The sequence below is a fragment of the Hippichthys cyanospilos genome, chromosome 9 (genome assembly GCF_059441005.1).
Source record: "Hippichthys cyanospilos isolate Australia breed blue-spotted pipefish chromosome 9, RoL_Hcya_1.0, whole genome shotgun sequence".
NCBI lineage: Eukaryota > Metazoa > Chordata > Actinopteri > Syngnathiformes > Syngnathidae > Hippichthys > Hippichthys cyanospilos.
Window position 1 is genome coordinate 6,698,384 of NC_142377.1, and position 20,692 is coordinate 6,719,075.

The 20,692-nt window shown below is 42.0% G+C and overlaps 1 protein-coding gene across 1 annotated transcript in view; it reads right to left on the reverse strand.

The window, feature by feature from the left end:
* Positions 1–20,692, reverse strand: part of LOC148418646 (plexin-A2-like) — a 128,467-nt gene that overhangs the window by 99,358 nt on the left and 8,417 nt on the right. The window contains exon 2 of the mRNA XM_088422996.1: positions 6,155–7,455. Coding sequence (XP_088279122.1) covers positions 6,155–7,378 — 1,224 coding nt within the window. The 5' untranslated portion in view covers positions 7,379–7,455. The remainder of the gene's footprint in view (positions 1–6,154; positions 7,456–20,692) is intronic.

Here is a 20,692-nt window from a genome sequence, read left to right on the forward strand (position 1 = left end):
CTTTCGTGGGCCTTCCAGCACCTCAGCCAGCTTTCTCAAGCCCTGGTCGTGGTGCCACCTGTATTTTTACTGTCTTAAAAAATGTGTCGGAGGCTTGTGTTGGGAACATTGCAGTGTTGTTCCTTGCTTGGGGATAGCATCACCAAATCTATCATCACAGCTTTGGCAAATTATGTCCCCCAAATAGCTTTTGCACGAAATATATAAATGAGCTCAATAAGGTACAACCTTAAATAAAAGTTATAAAACATCCACTGTGGTATAACCGTAATTATGTTGACAGTAATACAGTATTCCCTCGTCACTTTTAGCAGCTTCAGTGCTTCACTATTTTTTTCCAATGACCATCACTTTCGAGTACAGTACTCGATGCACTATGGATTGTGTGTTGTGAAAGAAAACAAAGTTTGTGCCCACAAAGAGACACTTGCTTCTTCAGCATCCATAAAAACGGTTATGAGATCGCTGGGCACGGGAGAGGAAGGTAGGCGGGTTTTTATTAAACACCCTTCATTAACTCGCAGGGTTTTTCCAGTGCCTATAATCCGCAAAAAAATGACAGAACACTGTATATGACACGTAATTGGTGGCTGGGCTCACTTTGCACACAATCTGCTTATAAATGATTGTATTATAAAGGTCTGCTTATTATAATGTCACACTATGGTGGCCCACAAGGTCTACAACTTGTGAGTCCCACAAATGTCATGAAATATTGCCCAACAGCATATACCTGTTTTATTTATTGAAAAAGAGGACAACAGTCATTTTCAGCACTAATCATTACCAAGAATATTTGGTGAGGGTACAGTATGTACCAACTGGCTGGAGGCATTGTTGATTATTGAATCATTTGCACAACAGCTAAAACAGACTTGTATTGATCCCAGGTTTGTGACTCAACTATAAACCGACAAACCACTAAAAGACTGATGCTACTGATTTGCTGTTCTGTGTGTGTATGCGTGTTTGTGTGTGTGTGTGTGTGTGTGTGTGTGTGTGAGGTTTTTTTTTTTTTTTAATCTGATAGTTATCAATGAATGGTCATCAGGACCCGTTAGTCAGCAAATACTCAAATTTTAAATTAAGAGCAAAATTGGATGTCTTGTGTAAGCATTTTGTCTTCTGCACACCAGATTAAGATCTCTTCAGAAGGCTTCAAAAGCATGCATTTGTCTTTGTGCTTTACAGCAGGATAAAGAATCACTGGATTTACAAACTCTTATCTTAGGTAGGCAGAAATATCTGATATTAGCCTCTAAAAAGGCATTTAACAAAGCATGCAATTTGACTTGATTATAGCTCATTTACTGAGAAGCGTGTGATGTAATGATAAGTTGTCAGTCATTGTGTTTTATTTAGTCCCTTAGGTTAACGGCACAGCAAGATTAATTATTGCGCTATTATGTATTTACAGCCTGCCTCAGCTCCTTTGACTTGAATAACACCCTATTTGCTTGATAGAATAGAATCAAAGTGCATGCTGGGAGGCTGCACAGTAATGGATATGATTGTTTTCATCATTGCTTTCAGCTCCTTCCTGTGAAAGCCCCATTATGCATAATTGTGGCTTTTATAAAAGCATAGTTACGGACATGCGCAAAAAAGGCAACATTTTTTCCCCTCGAGATGAAGAAGAATCCTCGAGAGGTTTTGAGCGGCGCTGACAGGGACACGAGTGGAGCGACGGGGATGAGGGGAGTGGAAGGAGATTAGAGGAAGGTGGGCGTTGGTGGCCAAACCCCCTGAATGAAATCAAAGCTTCTTGCCAAGTGCGATTAGCTCCATGGTTTGAATGTCCTCCAAGGCCTCTGCTCTCTTTGAATCCAGAATCGGACTCTGCCCCTGTTTGCTAACGCAGTTAATCAAAGAATAAATTTATGGATATGCTGCTCTCCACCATGTTGGTTAACACTACTCTGCTGTTTACCACTGGTGTGATATTTTACGCAAGATTCACACCTGCAACATGCATACAGCTAATCAGGTTTGTTTTGACAGTTTGGTTTTTTTCAATGATCATTCTTTTATTGATTTTTTTCTTTTTTTTACAGCATACCTACTTTCACTAATGTAGTCGCAGGTGGCAGAGTAGAGCCACCGTTGCAATTCACTTTTTAGGAAAAACAGGACAACAAGCGCAATCAAACTGAAGCTACTTGTGTTACAACCACGCCCAGACACTCAGATAGAGTGAGTCGTATCACTAGGTACCAAACTAGGCTCGCCTCTTAAGTGCACAAACATGTACACAGACAGGTTTGTGCTTAGTTTTTGTTTTGTTTGTTTGTTATTTGTTTGTTTGTTTTTTTTGCATTTAAATACATTTACACTAAGTGTGAAACATGTATTTTTAAGTGGATAGTAGAGGTCAAACCATTCAAGGGGAAGTCACCCCAAAATTTAGGTTTACAATAATATGTGGTGGGAGGCAGGCTTAGCGACTGGTTATCATGTCCGCCTCACAGTTTAGAGGTGCAGTTTGCATGTTTCCCCCATGCCAGTCTGGGTTTCTTCCAGGTACTCTGGTTTACTTCCACAGTCTCAAAAACATGCTTTGTGAGTGTATTTGTCACTCCAAATTGCCCTTAGGTGTGTTTGCAAATGTTCGTCTCTGTGTGCCCTGCGATTGGCCGCTTTACCACTTGCTATTGACTACGTTCATATTCAAGCTGTTTTGCTGACAAACCGATGAGAACGTTCAAAAAAATGCCAGAATAAGAATGTAAGAAAGGGTGCATTTCGTCCATTGTTGCAATCGTCGGGATATACATTCTGTCAAACACACGTCAAATTTAAAATATTGTTTATTGCATATATTTAACTTTGTTAAAGGCCAATTTTTTAAGGCCACTTTTTATTGCAGATATTAGATTAGATATATATTTTTAGTAAAACGGAAGAGAGCGATTACAATTTTCAACGTGAACAAAATGGCGGCCCGATGATGACGAAAGGCGAACGGTGCATCGACAATTGACAACTAATGGACCAGCAAAAAAGTGTAAGTTGCCCACCTCTGGTTCTATTCACAAAAGATATTGCACTATGGGCATCAGCGCAAACACACCAACAAGTTTGATGAGGAGAGTGTAGCTGGCACATGCATTCCCCTCATTACTACACAAGGCAAAGTAAAATACAGTGGACCCCCGGTTTACAATGTCACTGCCTTAGGTTTTTTTTTACCTTAGGATGTCACCGTGATGTTTTTTGTATCCCCCCTCTTTACACCATTTATTTCGACTTGCGACAAGACACTGGTCTACTATTGTTCGGCGTCACGGGGGTCACGAAGAAGCTGGTCTGTTATTGGTCGGTGCATGGGGTCACAAAGATGGCTGCCTAAAGACTTTATCACATGTGATAGTGCTTTCAATATTGTATTTATTGTGCATTTTAGTGCATAATTCAAATTTGAATTGGTTAACCGTGGGTCCCAAGATTGCTCGTGATATTAAAAGATGATTTTTATGAAAACGAAGCTGGAGATAATCAATAAATACGAAGGAGGGTAAGCTAGCCTAGTCTATGCTACCCTCACTATGGAATATGGCGTAACAAGCTCGTTGCTCAAAGGTAAAAAAAAATCCTTTATATAAACTTTATTTATGATGTTATTTAATTGTATACATCTATATTATATATAAAGTAGCGCTTACTGTACTATTTTGATTCCAATTTTTAATTTGTATATACAATTTTGATGTTTTTACCTCGGGTTTTACATGCATTAGCTAATTAATATAGGTTTGGATTGCCTGCCATACAACGAATTCACGATACGATCCCAACCGCGGAACGGATTAATCTCGTAAGCTGGGGGCGTGTACTTTTTTTGCACCAAGAACACTGTTGCAAAACAATGGAAGTTAGGAAGAGATGCTCACTCAATTCCCCTGTTTAAAACTGACTCCTCAATGTGATATAATTTTTGCTCTGCCCTTTTCTGTTGATTTTTTTTCATTTATTTAAACTTTTTGGGTTTTTTTTTTAACATAATGTAAAATACTATACTGTGTTTTTGAGGTAAGGCACCTTAAACCCTTTACTGGGCACAGCGGCCCCTTTCGGCCAATAGTCTAAACACAAATGGTCTTTACTAGTCACACGTTTTTTTTACGTTTTTTAAGTCTTAAGCAGGCAAGAATTTTCAGGATTTTAAAGAAATTTAGGAGTACGCCCTTTTGCATGCTAAGACTCTCGGCCTCTGTGGCTTCAGTAAAATCCATCCATCCATTTTCTATAGACACTTCTCCTCACAAGGGTCACAAGCTTTCTGGTGCCTCTCCTAGCTGACTTCAAGCGATAGGCGGGGGACGGCCTGAACTGGTTGCCAGCCAATTGCAGGACATGTCGGGACAAACAACCAATCACGCACCCAATTACACCTATGGATAATTTTGAGTGTCCAATACATCGAGCATGCATGCTTTTGAAGCGTGTGAGGAAGCCAGAGTGCTTGGAGACAACGCGGGCACGAGGAGAACATACAAAATCCAAGCAGGTCGGCCGTAACGAGCTGGAAACTGAAATCGGCTCCTTCAACTGTGAGGCAAACGTGCCACAGAGCCTCACCCTTTAAGTAAAATGTACTGTATAATAATAAGAATAATTAGTCGTAGCTGTATTGTTATTATTGTTGTTACTATTATTACCAATTATTATAGTTAGATGAAAATGTCAGAATCCAAGCTTCGTGTCCTGACTTGGAGGTGTAAACAGGACTGAAATCTAACACCGGTCACCAAAATTCAAATGGAAATCAAATACCTATGTTGAGTCCTAATTTTGTAGTTCATGGACTTTAGCGTTTTCCTAATTAATGTGGCAATCATCGAAAAGAGGAACAGAATGTTATATCCATTCAGTTATTTCACATCTATAGAATCCATAATACTGGTGCTATCATTTTGATCTTTTCAGAGGTTGTGGGCATACGTGATGGTGATGTGATATGTGGCATATGTGCAGAGTGATGTTCATTAGGATTTTTTTTTAACAATTAGTCGTCATTTGGTGTATTAATTAACTGCAATTTTTTACGTGCATCGTTTTTTACTGTCCCAGTACATTCTCCTCGTGTAATGTGAGGTTCCTCTAAGGAACAACACTTACACACCAAGTTTAAGCAGGTGTTTTTTGTACTCTAAAAGTGCTCTTTGCTATTTGCGTCGCGAAGAGTGAATGAGATGTTCTTAATCAATGCGGTTCATTTACAGAGAGGACGGCAAGTTCTCAGCATACTAGCTCATTTAAAAGTGTACGAATGCTACCAAGATGCATTCTGCTCGGCATATCAGTTAATGACGCATTTCAACATGTGCGCACGCTTTGTGAATTAAATGATATCTATTTGCTCCATTTTTATTGGTTAGAACCAAGCAAAAGTCACGTAAGCCTTTAGTGACTATGGCTCTGAGATTATCGAGACAGAGACAAGAACAAGAATTTTGGATGTTGAGACTTTTTTTTAGGTCAAAGAATCAAATATTTAACAAAATATGTAACAAAAAAGAACAAAATGAACAGTATAAAAAAAAAAAATATTCTATATCGTTTTTGAAACAGTACAATGAAACTAATCTCCAGAAAGGCAGCGTAGCACCTGCATTCTGTGTTTCTCACTGATTTATTGGGCTGGTCTCGATCAGTCTTGATCACAAACTCCGAGTCCGCTCTGCCCAAGACAGAGACGAGTTAAAAATGCCTTTGATTTCAAGATGAGACGGAGTCTTGAGAATGATATTGAGACCAAACCTGTGATATACAACACTACTATGGGGTGAAAATGACATCACAGTTGTTTACAATACAGGGTTTGGTCATGTGATGTTAAAAACCCAAGCCATGATTGGTCATTACCTAAACCCTGAGCAACTATTGTTTTCGGTCAACTGCAAGTGTCAAAATGACTGCTTCCTTAGATTGAATAAAAAATACGCGGCTTTTGCTCCCTGATTTACATTTTAGAAGCAGAAAATTACTTGCAATAAAAGACTACAGTAGAGCGGCTAAATAGAACGTCTACTTGCAGCTTTTGATACCATTTAGCCTTTAGCTTGGATTTTCACCTTTTGAACACGGCTCTGGAACATATCACCTGTGATAAAAGGTTAGAAAATGTAGATAATGATTGGATCAGTTCACCTACCGCCTTGGTACATTGTACATCCTTCCCTAGCAGCCAGTGCAACTCCAGGTGTCCCTCGCCCTGGTAGCAAGACTGCAGCCTCTCCTTGATGTGTGTGTTGATGTCTTGGATGGTGAAAACACACAGCGCGGAGTGATCCGGTGGGTCGTGATACTGCTTCTGGCCTTTGGAGAACACAGCAAAGAGCACATCGTCCTCGGCTCCAATATTAAGCGTCTTGGCCAAGACCCTGCCAGCCTTGGACAGGTAGGCGGCCTGCAGGAGACGGTACTCCTCGCTCCGGTGGACACAGCCAATGGGAAGCGACACGTAGGAATGGAACTTCTTGTCGCCTTTGCAGAGGCGGATGATTCGGGAGGTGTAGAAAAGGTCACCAGGGGATCCCCCAGACGGCATCCCGTTCTCCGGCGTCTCCGGCTGGACGGTCATAAAGTAGACAAAATGACCACTATCAAAGCCGTAGATGTAGTAGATGTCGAAATGCGGGACAAGAGCGAGGGTGTCCGAGGGAATTTTGATGAGCGACGAGACGAAGTCGGTGTGAAGCTCATAGTCGAGCATGGCGGAGGATTCCGGGTCGTGAGGCAACTTGCGGCTAGAGATAGTTGGGAAGTAGTCCTGCTTTCCGCCAACAGCCGTGCCGATGTACAGCGTGGCATCCTGAGTCAGCGAGGGCACCACCACCCCATACATGGTCCCCGTCTGCGTGTCGCTGGACAGGTAGTGTTCTTTCTTATGAGTGGGCTCGCCAAGGATAAACAAGTCGTCAAGTCTCATGAGCTTGCAGACGCCCTGGTAGAGGCTGCCGCACGCCAGGAGGCGGTTGTGCGAGTAGTCAATGAGCAGCAGCTTATTGACATTGTCGGTGGAGGAGAGGGGCTCCGAGCAGGGTTGCACAATCAGGGGAGGGTAGCAGGCTTTGTTGTCGTACTCGGGCCCCGTGGCATGTGACACGAGGAGCGTGAGGTTGGCAGACAGCTTGTATATCCGGTTCACGGCGCCGATGTAGAGGGCTCCCGTGGACTGATGCACGGCAAGGTGGTTCAGAGACCACTCTCGCCGCTCCGACTGGAAGATGTTGACAGCCTGTCCGCTAGCTTCCTTTTGACTCCCGAGGATGAGCGTCAGTAGCCCGAGGGTCACAAATCGCGACATGACCTTCAGAGGGCTGAGAAGTTTAGTGAAGCGGCAGTAAGTCCATCTTTTATGCGAGCACGTTCCCATTCCGCAGGCCTCAGAGAAAGACGGCGAGGTGAAAGCCAGAGAGGTCGTCGTCCTTCCCCAGGAAACTTCACATTCCTCTGAAAGAGAAAAAGCGAGATATTTCTTTTATCAACTCCTCACAAGTCCCACCTCGTTTCAAGTGCACTTAGGTTATCATCAGCACTTCTTGTTTCCCCGTCTGCTTGTGCTTTATCAGACTCATGATGTATCAAAGAAACAAGCGCTCATTTGTTCTCAGTGTCTCATCGTATTTACAAGTGAGAGATTCATGTTCCCTCCACCGTCAACTGGGGAGCTTATTAAAATGTGCCACCCCTCTTAGGCGAACTAACCCCTGCCTATTACTCGAACAAAGCAGTCACACAATGTAGCTGCGCCTGCCGTCTCTTTTGGTTTCTTATTAAAGCGAACCGAATGTATTCATCATGTGTCCGTGTTTGGGGGTGCCTCTCCTATCCCCACCACCCTGTCATGTTCACTTAAATGGCTGAATCCAGGAGGAATTAATCACTCTTCTCTGCAGCCGACATTCCCCAAATTAATCAGCCTCTTTCCAGGGATGGCAGGGAGTCATTAGAGATTCCTAGCGAGGCAACATCAACCCCAGCACTTCCTTTTTTAATTTCATTAGCATATTTTATGTAGATATCTCTCCAGGGGGGGGGCAAACAATGCCCCTCAAAGGCAGGATGAGCTCGGATGAGTTGGACACGTGGCAGTGAATGATGTGTCCACATTTTCTCATCATGAAGCCTACTTGTGCCTGGCTGTGTCTGCTGCGAAATGAATTAATTTACTTTCAAACAGGTTTTCACCTCCAAACAAAGATGAATGTGGAGTGACGGCGCGGACGGGCATTGCGGATAAAGTGGCTTTGCATTCAGAGCTGCCACACCAAAGTCTATTAAAGGGAGGTGATAAAAGTGCCTACCCGGTAGGACAAACCATAAATTGGCTAACGTGCCATCACCCTAAATCTGTCGGGGTGTCATCATGCATCAGCGGGTGCCTTAAGGTGGAGACCCCCACTTTTTTCTTCCTTGGTGTCATTCTCCCTAAGCCACTGTTAGGAAAAAAATAACTGAGCATGACATTGGCTTCGCCAGTTCTCCCAGTTTGGGTTCATTATAACCCAGCAGTTTTAGAGTGTAGTGATTAGAACCCAGTATCTCACAACTGTGGTGCAGGATGACTTGTGTACATGTTGTTCTATTCACTTCTTTGTTCTGCATTTTTCCAAGGATATTTTGTGGTATAAGTAGAGGTTAAATGATGACAGTTGTGTCACGAAAACGGGAGGGTGTGGGGCGAGATCACCCAGCGGTGAGTTGGCCGTCAAACGGGACGTCCCGCCGAGTTGAGCGTGTGCCAGAAACTTAGCGGATGGATTGACACTGAACTGTCAAGGGCTCCCTCAAGAAGCGCTATGGCACCTCCCGTCCATCTGTCGCTGCCTCGCTTGCCCTGCGGTCGCTCTAAAGTCCGCACCCGTTTCACTCGTTTTTTGGCTGGCTTGTCAGCAGCATCTCTGGCAGTAATTGGCCACTGAAGGCTGACTATCCATGAATTCTATTTTACACATTACATGGAGTCCTTAATGTGAAAATCACCTGGCTTGCTTGAGAAAAATACGCATCCTTGTGACAGATGGCCATTTGAAGATGAATAGGAACATTTCTCATTTGCGCAAATAATGTTTATCATGAAGCAAATCATTTGACTTTTTTCTGTCAGGGATAAAAAATTAACTATACTGTAGCATCCAAATCAAAAGCTGCTGCGAGCAGATGATCCTCTGAATCAGCGTCTTTGTTGACACCGCCACACTTTCATTTGAACAGCGTGTTGCTTTTTATCTTCTTTACTTTCTCAAGAGATCAGTAGCATTTTGTCCTTTGTGCGGCCTGTGGCTTAACCGGCATGACTACTGTAGAAACTCTTTATAGCTTTGGGGTACATGTTTTTAGTAAACGATAAAGGTCACCAGATTCTGCTTTTTAAGAGAGGTACTTGTGTGCAAGATTTTTTTTAATGTGAGGTTAATACAGGCCAATCCAACTTTCATGTGGCACAGCAGAGTCGCTAACCACATGTCGAGGAGTCCTTACCTGCAGTAATACGCCAATTAAAAGTAGAAGCCATGATAATAAGCAAGATGCTTCAACTTGCTTGCAGTATTTAGAATTTGGTGCAATTGACTGCAGGGGCATTATTTAAATGGAAAGTCCCTTATACACCAGGGTAGTTGGGATTTTAAATTTGTTGTCAGTGCTGAAAATGTTATGATGCACTTCATATACAGTCCTCTACAGTTTTGATGAAATGCAAACAAAAACATGGAGTGTGTTCCTCAAAGGCTTTGATACACAAATAACCCTAAGCCAAACATCAAACAACTGTCAAGCATTATATGCCACATCTCAATTCTAGGACCTCCAATTCAGAGTCAGTACAGATGCTACGGTACACTTTTCCTGCTACCTGGTTATTCCGCACAATGCACGCCTTGCCCGCCAGCATCTTACACCCTGCTGTGATATGCTGTACCGTCTCAGGGGTTTCTTTGCAGAGTTTACACCTGGGATCCTTTCTGGTGTGGTAGACCCCAGCCTCTATTGATCTCTTGTTCAGGGCCTGTTCTTGTGCTGCCATGATTAGCGCTTCCATGCTGTTTTTCAGTCTTTTTTTTTTCAGTTTTTTTCCAGCAACTGGTATGTTTTCTTGATGTTGGCCTCTTTATCAATTTGACTGTGGTACATGCCATGGAGTGGCTTGTCTTTCCATGACAGCTCATCCTGTCTTCCTTACTGCAGCTTCTGTTGTCTGAGGCATTTACTGAGCAGTACATCCATGACGGCCATCATATTGTCATATTCTTGGAGGCCTTTTTTCATCCTGGATGGTGACGTGGACGTTTACCAGTCCATGGCCTCCCTCTTTCCACTTAGTGCACCGCCTCATGGCGCTGGACTATACCCATGCAATGTAAGAAGCTTTCTTATCATGATATCAATGGCTTGAAATTGTATTATTAAATATATTATTATTGTATTATTAAATATATTACAAAAGAAATGTTAGGAAACACTTTCTCTTTTAACATGTCAAAACAGGTGAAATAAGTGATTTATTTTCTCAGAAATAGCCATCCTTTGCTTTGATTACTGCTTTGCACACTATTCCCTCGATGAACTTCAAGCGATAGTCAGCTGAAATTGTTTTCTTTTCACTGGTGAGCCTTATCAGGGTCAATTTAGAGGAATTTCTCGCTTTATCATTAGGGTGGTATCAACACACAGCCGAGAGCCCTATTGTACAACTATCCATCAATCCATTTTCTGTAGCCGCTTATCCTTACTAGGGTCGCTGGCTGGCTGTTGCCTATCCCGGCTGTCAACGGGCAGTAGGTGGGGGAAACCCTGAACTGGTTGCCAGCCAATTGCAGGGCACACAGAGACGAACAATTATTCACACACCCAATCATACCTAAAAACAATTTACAGTGGCCAAACACCTACCATGCATGTTTTTGGGATGTGGGAGGAACCCAGAGTATCCGGAGGGAACCAACGTGGGCTTGTGGAGAACATGCAAACTCTATACAGAAAGGCTGAAGCAAGCTGGATTTGAACTCAGGACTCTAAACCCTGAGGCAGGCGTGCTAACCACTCTTCCACCGATCAACTATTAAAATTCATGTTATGGACAACAGTTTCGAACTCCTTTATTTTACCACCAAATCGGGAATCTATTCTGATCATAGAACCTTTGGACTTTAGCGCTTTACCAAAACAAAATACATTTTCGTAGTGTACCGACACCATGGCCAATGCGCTAACGTATCCGACTTAATCTATGTAAAGGTTTTAATTTCAAATTGTAAATCGCTTTACCACGCTACACACTGGCCAACCACAGAACCCAGGGTGGTTTTTCACTTTTAGTAAACATTTCTACCCACATGTTTTTGTCATTCTCGATAGCTTAGTGCTAAGCTAACACATCTTAGTGCTAAGCTAACACAGGAGGGACTATACAGTTCAGACAGCTCAGACTTCTACACATGTAGCATTTATTACCCACTAAAAAGATTTGCTTTTCTTTTATAAAATGAATATAAGTATAACTGTGTCAGTGTTCAAATACTTTGTTGACAGCAGTTGCAGTGAACACTCGTTTATCGCAGTGGTTATGTTCCAAAAATAACATACAGGACTTTTTATGTACCTGCCTTCCTGCAATTGGATCCACAGCGATCCCTACCCCTCTCTGCACCATCTCGTGTCATAACAGCTTCATCTCATACAGAGCAAACCGAATATTCATCAGGCACTTTGCAATACTACTTCCACATACGATACATGTATTACTTTAGGGTGAAGTCTTTCTCGAATTTAAAGTTTTCATAAACACTTTCTGTTCACTTGATGAATTAGAAGATGCAGGATGTTTACGAGCCATTTCTAGAGTGTCACAAGCAAACAAATTTAAACGAGCGTTCACAAGGCGCAAGTGTTTAGAAGAGGGTGAGATGCGCACATGGCAAGCTTGATGCTGCATTATACAGTACGGGAATCTCAGCCAATAAGCTTTCTGGGTTGATGTCACCAAGCCAATTAGATGACAGCAAACCAAGCTCAGAGGAAAGTGTTATCATGGGGGGATTAAGGTTTTTTTTGGTTTTTTTTGGGTTTGGGATTTTTTTTAAAATATTTTTTAAGATTTTCTTTTTCTTTTTTAACATTTTTGAACAATCTGCAATGTGAAGCTGTAAAACTGAATAAATAGTAAACAAACAACCGTAAACAAGGGTTCACTGTATACAAGCAAAACTCGTGGGCAGTTTTAACCTATTCTTCTTTGTAGCACTTTGGAAGCATCAGTGCACAAATGTCCATGGACCTCTTTAGAGATGTTCAATAGAACTCATTCGAGTCGGAGCACTGGCTGGGCTACTCAAGGACAATCTGAATAAGTCTTGTAAAGTATGCTTGAGTAAATGTTTCGTCTTTTCCTAAGAGCAGATATTTTTTTTTAGTCGATTGTAATTTTCTCACCGGGGTGTCAAACCAGACCTGATTAGAAAACATGTATCAGCAATGGCACCGCTCTAGAGGTTAACTTGGTGATGAGCGTCTGGACTTTGAGCATTAAGAAAAGAACAGAGGAAAAAGAAAAACAGTATAAAATAGCAAGTGCTGGTGGCTAGCGGCGCCGCAGCCGTTTTATCCATTCCTCCTCAGCCGGCTCCGGTCACGTCTGAGGCGTGCAGTCATGCCGTTCGCTGTTTACTCTGGATTACAGAGACGCTCTTCACATCGCCGCCAGAATGCGCCGCCTCGCCACTCAGACACGCTCCGGCCCAGACGTTTGACATGAGAACGCGATTCGCTGAGGCCTCCGGGGGAGTCGACACTCGGCGTGGGGAGGGGATGACGAGCGGGCAGCTTGCGTTCGTTTGTTCCACAAATGTGACCCCCTAAACCTGGATGGAGATAAGCCAAGTCAAATGTGCCCTTTTGGATTTCAGCGCGGTCAACTGTTGTCGGGAAGTTTGTAGCACCGTGTCGGGCATCGTTTCTCAAACAGAAGGGGTTCTTTGGCTTTGTTTGATCCATCTGCCATCAGAGATGGACTGATATGTTCAAAAAGGAGATGATTGATGGTCCGTGTGAATACCTTGGACTACGCACGCAAGCCTGTCAGCGCTTTTATTAACAGATTCAGGGTGGCACATTATGTTGAGGAGTCAGATAAAGATGAATTTTGCATTATGAAACAATGAAATACTTGTTGACTGTGGAGGTATTGTTTTTGTCCACTTGTAGTCATTTGAAAGTTCTAACCAGTGAAGTTGGCTATATTCACATAGCTGACATTGACACATTACCACATCACACATTGGTAATCGTAGATGTGCTGTGAAACATCCCGAACTTTCGACGTTGTCTTTCTTTCTTTTCCTCCTGATTTGATGCCATCACGCTAATTTATTCCGAGATCTGCTGGTTCCCGCGACTGCATTAACTATCCCAACTATGTCTAGCCGTAAGTGGAAAAATTATTATTGTGAAGCTTTAAGGCATTTTTTTTTTCTTATAGAATTAATCATGTTATTTGATGAATTGTTTCTGCTCTCGACTTCACTTAACATACAATCACTGGAGTTTTAGGGGATTCTGTTGAGTATGGCTTTTGTTGCAACAATAGGAAAAAGTACTCTAATGTTTTGAATTTAGTGGCTCTCGCTTTATTTCCATTTCTAGTGCTGTCTTGTTAATGAACTATGAAAACACCTAATGAAATGCATAAAGTTCATCAGGCGCTAATAGAAACTTTCCTGTGCACTAAAATACTCAGACAATGCTAACTGAATCAAACTTTAAGATCAAAAAATGACTTGAAGGTTAAACAAATCTTCTTTATTAGGATGTTAAAGATGATCATTTTCTTTGATGTTTTACTGAGCCAAAACACATCCCTTGAATTACAAAATCCCACAAAAACTACCCTTATTTAAATAATTAAGATTTTGTCTCTCAAATGTACGCTCTCATTGTATCATCTATTATCAAATCAGTTACATTTGATCATATTTTGAGGCACAGTGTTTGCAAGTCAAGCTCATTAAATGTAATCGGACCTCCAAAGACAGGAGTGATTTATTTATTAATTTATTATATTTTCTTTTTTTTTTTTTTTTTTTTTTTTTTTTACATTTTTCTCCATACAAGCGACTTTTTCACTCTGCTTTCTCCACGTATGGAAGCAGCAGCATCTGCTCCCGCTCATTCTTCCAAACTAAACCCATGTCAAGCGGGCGTTTCATCTGCCCTTCACCAACATAAACATGTAGAAGTGTGACATGAAAGAGGTAACAAAATAGTTTGAAGAAATTTGGTTCAATTGATGGTGCGTATGACCCCATTGGTGTGAGTACACATGTGATTTTCTTCACAGATTTGTGTATAAAAAAAAATAAAAAATAAAATACAAAAACACTTCTGGTATCAATATCAGATCGGTATCACAAAATCTAGCCCAACTAATACTTGGCATTGAACCCAATCCAAAATCTGTGGTATCGCCCAACCCTTCTGGGCACAACGCGTGCTGTGTTAGCACTTGTGTATTTGCTGACAAGGTTCAGGCACAATAATATGATCAGACAAGTTAATCAAATAAATGGTGAGAACATAGTTAGCACTTATCATGTAGCATTCGGTCCTTATATTTATTGAGTAATCAACAAGGGGTTTATAGGCATGTTGCATCACATGACCTTTTCAGCTGGTTGACTTCCATTCTACAAACAAAAGAGGGAAGGCAATTACCCGTTTAAAACCTTTAGCTGAAGCTAACTTTTTATCTCATTGACGGTCACAAAAGTCTAAAAAATATGTTGCATTCACACTTTATCTCAAACAGTGAGATGGTGAACAAAGTGAACAGACTGCCCGTTTATATTTTTTTTTCCGAAAGGTCAGAAGCTACAGCTCAGCCCTCACACTTAGTCAACAATGGGAGTCATTGTCACAGGCGTCAGAGGTGATAAAATAACATTTTTTTTTTATTTATTTCTTTGTCACGGCTGTTCCACATGGCCTGGATTTATGAGGCCGCGCAAAGCAATAACAACATAAGACCACGGGGGCGGAAAAGTGAGCGGACTACAACCGTCACAACAACTTCTGGGCTCATGATTACAGGCGGCCGGGCACAAAACAGCCACTTTTCCCTCGCAGCAGTGCTTGTTTTTAACTTTTCAAGATAGGGCGGCGATGAAAGGTCTCGCTGTGTGCCAAGTTATCCTCTCGCGTCCCTGCCCCAGCAAGCGTACAGGGCAAAGACTCATATGTCATAATTGAATTTTATTTACCAGCAGGTGAAGAACCACTGCGATCCCTTAAACACAATTTAGAGCACAGTTGCGCATTGTAACGTGTTCCACAGGCAATACATACTACATTATACACATTTTTCACAATTTACTTCTCACATGCTATAATAACATTGATGCACCCTCATGCTGGCAAGTAATGATTTCATTACCATGACAACCAGTAGTGGAACATGTGATTCAATATTCCCAGTAAGGGGAAAGTAAGGGGAAAGTTCTTTCAAGACAACATTTTCAATCATGTATGAATATGGGCCATGCAAACTTCTCCGACCTAGGCAAGGTGAAGGTCTGGAGTCACTTTCAAGTGACTGCCAAACAGCACAATCTGACGCACTATACTGTAGTTCACTCAATGACCAGAATGATAAGCTTATTTTCACTTACTGTGAAGCTTCAGCACAGAGTACACCGCCCTTTAAATATATTGCAGTTTGGAAATATTCTGTTGCTTTGCATAGTGGTATTGTCCAGATTTTGGTTTTGACAGATTTAGCACAGTTGCTTTCAGAAGTGCCCTGTCAAATTGGCTGACCAGCCAGCCCAGAAGTAGTGTGTGTCGTGTGTTCTCAATATGTATACGCACGCATAATTATATGTATTTATTTATTTAATCCTCTGGGTGTTTTGATAAAGGCATGTCCCATACTGGTAAAGTCACCCGGAAGCCTTGTAAAATAGTGAAAATTCCTAAGTCGATCTACCTCTTGCGGAAATTAAAAGTTGCCTCAGCCAGTCAGAAATGGGGTGTTACAACAATCAAGCATTGAGTATGGCTTGCATGATGATGATCATTCCTGTCCAGGTTTCCTTATATATCCACACAATTGCGTGTGTCTGCGTGTGTGCGCGTGTGTGTGTGTGTGTGTGTGTGTGTGTGTGTGTGTGTGTGTGCATAGCGGTTGTACACATTACACATGAACGAGCTGGGAGGCCGCCAGCCGCAACACAACTTGACTTCCAAATGAATAAATGAAGGCAATTAGTGGATCTGTTTACGATGTTGCGGAGACAGAAGTAGGTCAATCATGGCCAAGGCGAGCGCAGTGGAAGAACCACACGGGCTGGTACCTTTCCGGGCCCACGTCCCGAGAATTAGGGCGCAGAAACAGCGTCTTTATTAGCGCTGACTTTTGGAGCGAATGTCGGATTTGATCATAGCAGGAAAGGCGGGTTTATTAGAAAAATTGGTGTTTTTAAGATGAGCAGCCCATGGTGCTGTATCACCATGGCACATGTGCACGTGAGCACAGTACAAGCCTCAGAGGACATAATGTGTAGCATTAAAGCTCATGCTGCAGACACCCCCAAAGGATATATGCACTTTTGCCACACAATGAAATCCGTGACATTTGGCCTGTGGTTCATATTCATTATATCAGCATTCAGTCTGCATTGAGGGTAGCGGGGTGTTAAATTTATATTTAATACAGAGCTGTGATTCAATTGTGAAATTAACAGTGTATGAAAAGATGCGTCTCTTAATCCTCATTAATTCCTGTCGTGTTGTGCGAGTCTGTCTGTATGCCTTGTTCTTCTGCTTGTTGGCTTCCTGTGCCATTAGCCCCTAGTTTGTCAATCAAACGGCCTAGTGGGCATGGCTTTATGCAAAGCTCTTGCGGTTTGTATTTTCTTCAGCCAACGAGAGTTTTCCCTAGCAACAAGTAGACAGCAATGTCTATTCCACTTCGGACCCATAGGTATCAGTGAAAGCATTTGGGAGACTGATGCAGACAGTAAAAAGAGTGCACCCTGCGTTGCTAACTTAGCATCTTAACATGGGTTGCTGTAGAATTAGTAAATTGTACCCCCTTTGATGCAACCAATTCGGAAGAAAGAACAGCCGTGGTTGCAATACCCAGCAAGACCACTTTAAATACATGGTGGATTTTTCTATCGAACATATCATAACGGTATTCACGGATCTGTACATGTAACCCTATGAAATAGGTAAGAATGAAAACGTTATTCTGAAAGTGCAGTAATGTGATCATACAGTAGTAAAGGAGATGTAAGAAACATCATTAGGCCTACTCCTTTAATCAATCGGAGACATACAATATTTTCCATGTCAGATGAATTCAAATATGTTTACCATCCATCCATCCATCCATCCATCCATCCATTTCACAATACATCATAATCATGTGTTTAAAGTGTGCACTCCAAAAAAATGGGGATTAAAAAACACCCAACGAAGGTCAAAAATGGACAAATACGACTTTTTGGGTCATTCACTTAAGTCAAAAAGTTGGATCAAATGAATAACGCACAAAACAAGCAATCCACTTTTTTTTCTTTGGACACAACTTAATCTTTTGTTGTGTGTGATTTTGTAAAAATCAACCCGATGTTAGAGTTTGTTTCGTGGGTTAATAATTTTGACAACTTTTTTCTTTAAATGCTAACCCAAAAGATTGTATTTACCTATCACAAGTGGGTCTGGAATGCCAGTGATGGAATCCACTCTAAAAAAAAAGGGGAAATATGGATATAAAAAGAGACCAAATTTGACCAACTTTTTTTGACTGCAAACCCCCAAAATGGGTCATTTTTGTATAAAGCAACCTCAAAAAAACCAAGAAGGTTAGTCAAAATGATCTAAAATGGTCCATAATTGTCCATCCATTTTGTATAGCACCTAATCCTCACTTGGGTTACAAGGTCTGTCTTTTTTTTTTTAAATCAACAAATTGGTTATTTTTAACACAGCATCTTTTAAAGTGGTGGGCATCACCATGGTGACAAATACAGCGATTTTTGGACATCCCCACTGGTTAAATATTGAACAGGTTTAGCATTTACGCTGGTTGACTCATCAGATCTGTTTTTAATTAGTCACACCACAAGATAATCTTTTAAAGACAGACAAAAGATCAGATCTTTGCTGATTTACTGTTGATCAATGGGATGGAGATTGTGAAATTGGGCTCAAATTCAGCTGTACTGTTGTTTTGTTACTTCACTGTACAGTAGTAGGTTCACTATAACGTACCACTAATGCTAAGATTTTCACAATGATTAGGAAATCAATAAATATTTATAAAAATATATATATTAATGGTCAGTTCTTCAACATTCCTAAAAAAACATCACAATCACAAAAAAAAATTCACTACTGTGGTTGTTGGGGGCTACCTGGTACCCCAGGTGGTGACCCCGGTTCTAGTTTTTATACAAAAGAATCACTGAATAAAATGTTCTGATTGTGGATCATGGTAAATTAATGTTGGTATATTACTTGTGTTTAGTGCAGTTCTGTTGTATTTAACTTTAAGTATAGAGCATTTACATTTAACCTTTTAGAAATGTTTTTCATTTTTCTTTACGATTTCATTTAATTTATGTGCAGTAAGGGACTAAAGAAAAGGGATCGAAACGGCTCCAGTTCGCGATGTATTTTCGTGATCGGTGCCAACGACTGATAACGTTCTATGCTGTGTGCGTGTTTGTGTGTGCGTATGTGTGTGGGTGTCCGTGCATGTGTGTGCGCGCACGTTAATGGCATCCAAGCAGAAGCATTCCTCACACTCACAGCCAATAGCAACAGATTAATGACGAAAAAATGCAATGGGACGTAACGCCATTCATTCGCTCATAGCTTTGCACGGCTGGATGTTCCGCAGTGATTTTGTTTTCTTTTTCCGCTTCTCCGACAAATAAAAGCCGCGATTGCCTTTTCGGCCCCCACCGTCGGCTTTTTATTGGTCAGCGCAGGCTGTGTGAGCTTCAGGACTCCCCCAGGCCCTCGCTACTAATCTCGACGCTCGAGCAGCAGCCGATGTCTGGCGGGAGCGGTAAAATGGCACTATGTCATGGCAACGCACTCGGCTTCTAATAAGCGGAGAATGCTGGAAGGGGGTTGAGCCGAGGCAAATGTGACACGGGGGGACAATTCCGACACATCGCCACAACACAGGCGGTAAACCCCCCTCCCTTCCCAACTCCTACCCCTCAGCATCGCATGCCATTATCTCCACCCGCATGCATTATACATGCAGATACAGGACTGTATCTGAAATTGCTGTTAGGAAAAGGCGGCCAGATGAAGGGCACGGCTGCCACAGTCGGATTTAGCCATGCGTGGCCGTTCGCCTCCCATCCCGCTTTCCTGGGCCCGGTCTCCGCTCGTCCATAAATCTCATTGTCGGGCCTCCCCGGTTAATGGTGACCTCAAGCGGGCTACTCTCGCCCGTGTTGCATAGGCGATGAGCGGGATGGAAAGTCAAAGTGACCTCCGGTTCTGAGATGAAAACCCCAACGAGGCTCGTCTATAATTCAGTAAAGGAGAAGGACAGGGAGGAAGTGCGTTTGTGGTCGCGGTGATGCATCACCTGCTGCATCAGCTGTCCCGTATGCCTCAGCTTTTATGTTTCTTAAGTGCGAGAGCGAAAAGGGGTGTGACGCGGAGTTCTCGTCACAAAGGGATCTGCGGACAACGCCGCTGTAGGGACTACGCGACGAGGGTTTGAAATGTGACCTCGCTCACTCCGGCCTGAAGATGAGCATGACAGCAGAAGTCCTTTGTAGTGACATACAGTAACTTGCTATTAGCCATTTTATTGGACTCGGGCTCTGGCTTTGAGATTGTTCCATCCCTCCATTTTCTATACTGCTTATTTTCATTATGGCCACGGGTGAGTGAGAAACTGTCGCAGCTGACGTCAGCCAAAAGACACAGTCTGCTCTAGTCTGGTTTGCAATCAGTCAAAGGGCACTTCAAACTGCACTTATCCAGCCATTTTCAGCAGAAAACGGTTAATGTTTTGTCTCCGATTAATATGACGAGTATTGTTTCATGTATGAGTGATACCTTTCGAAAACACATTTTCCACATGCCGTTGATTGTAAAATCACATCACGTGCTCGAAGCTCAGGCAACAATCTCCCATGACATGACCAAACCCAGAAAAGTGGTGAGCCTTGATTGGTCGTTGCCTGAGTTTTGAGCACGTCATGTCATTTCGGGAAAAGGGTAGTCATTTGGTTTTCTTCCAAAACATGTTGGGAAATACCCGTAACCAAACTCTTGATCATTGTTTTCGAAAGCAGAAGCAAATCAACACAAGGTAATCAACAGAAATCTGAGAATATTTACTGATGAGAAATCTATCCATTTCACATAAAAATAAAGAATAAATCGATGATCAAAAATATTTTTTTGATTATCAATTATACGTCACTTATTCAATAAATTGCTGCACTTCCACATCCAACAATTTCATCGCATGGAATTGTTACATGGTTGGAGGGGGAAGAATAAGTCAGGTTTTTACTTCCATAGATAAGCTTGAAAAAAAAAAAAATTACAGTACAACAAAAGACACATTCCGCATGAAATTTTGGTTATACTGTGACTGTAAGAGTGGAACCACATTTCAAACCTAACTGATCTGAATGTAATTTTGTTCTCC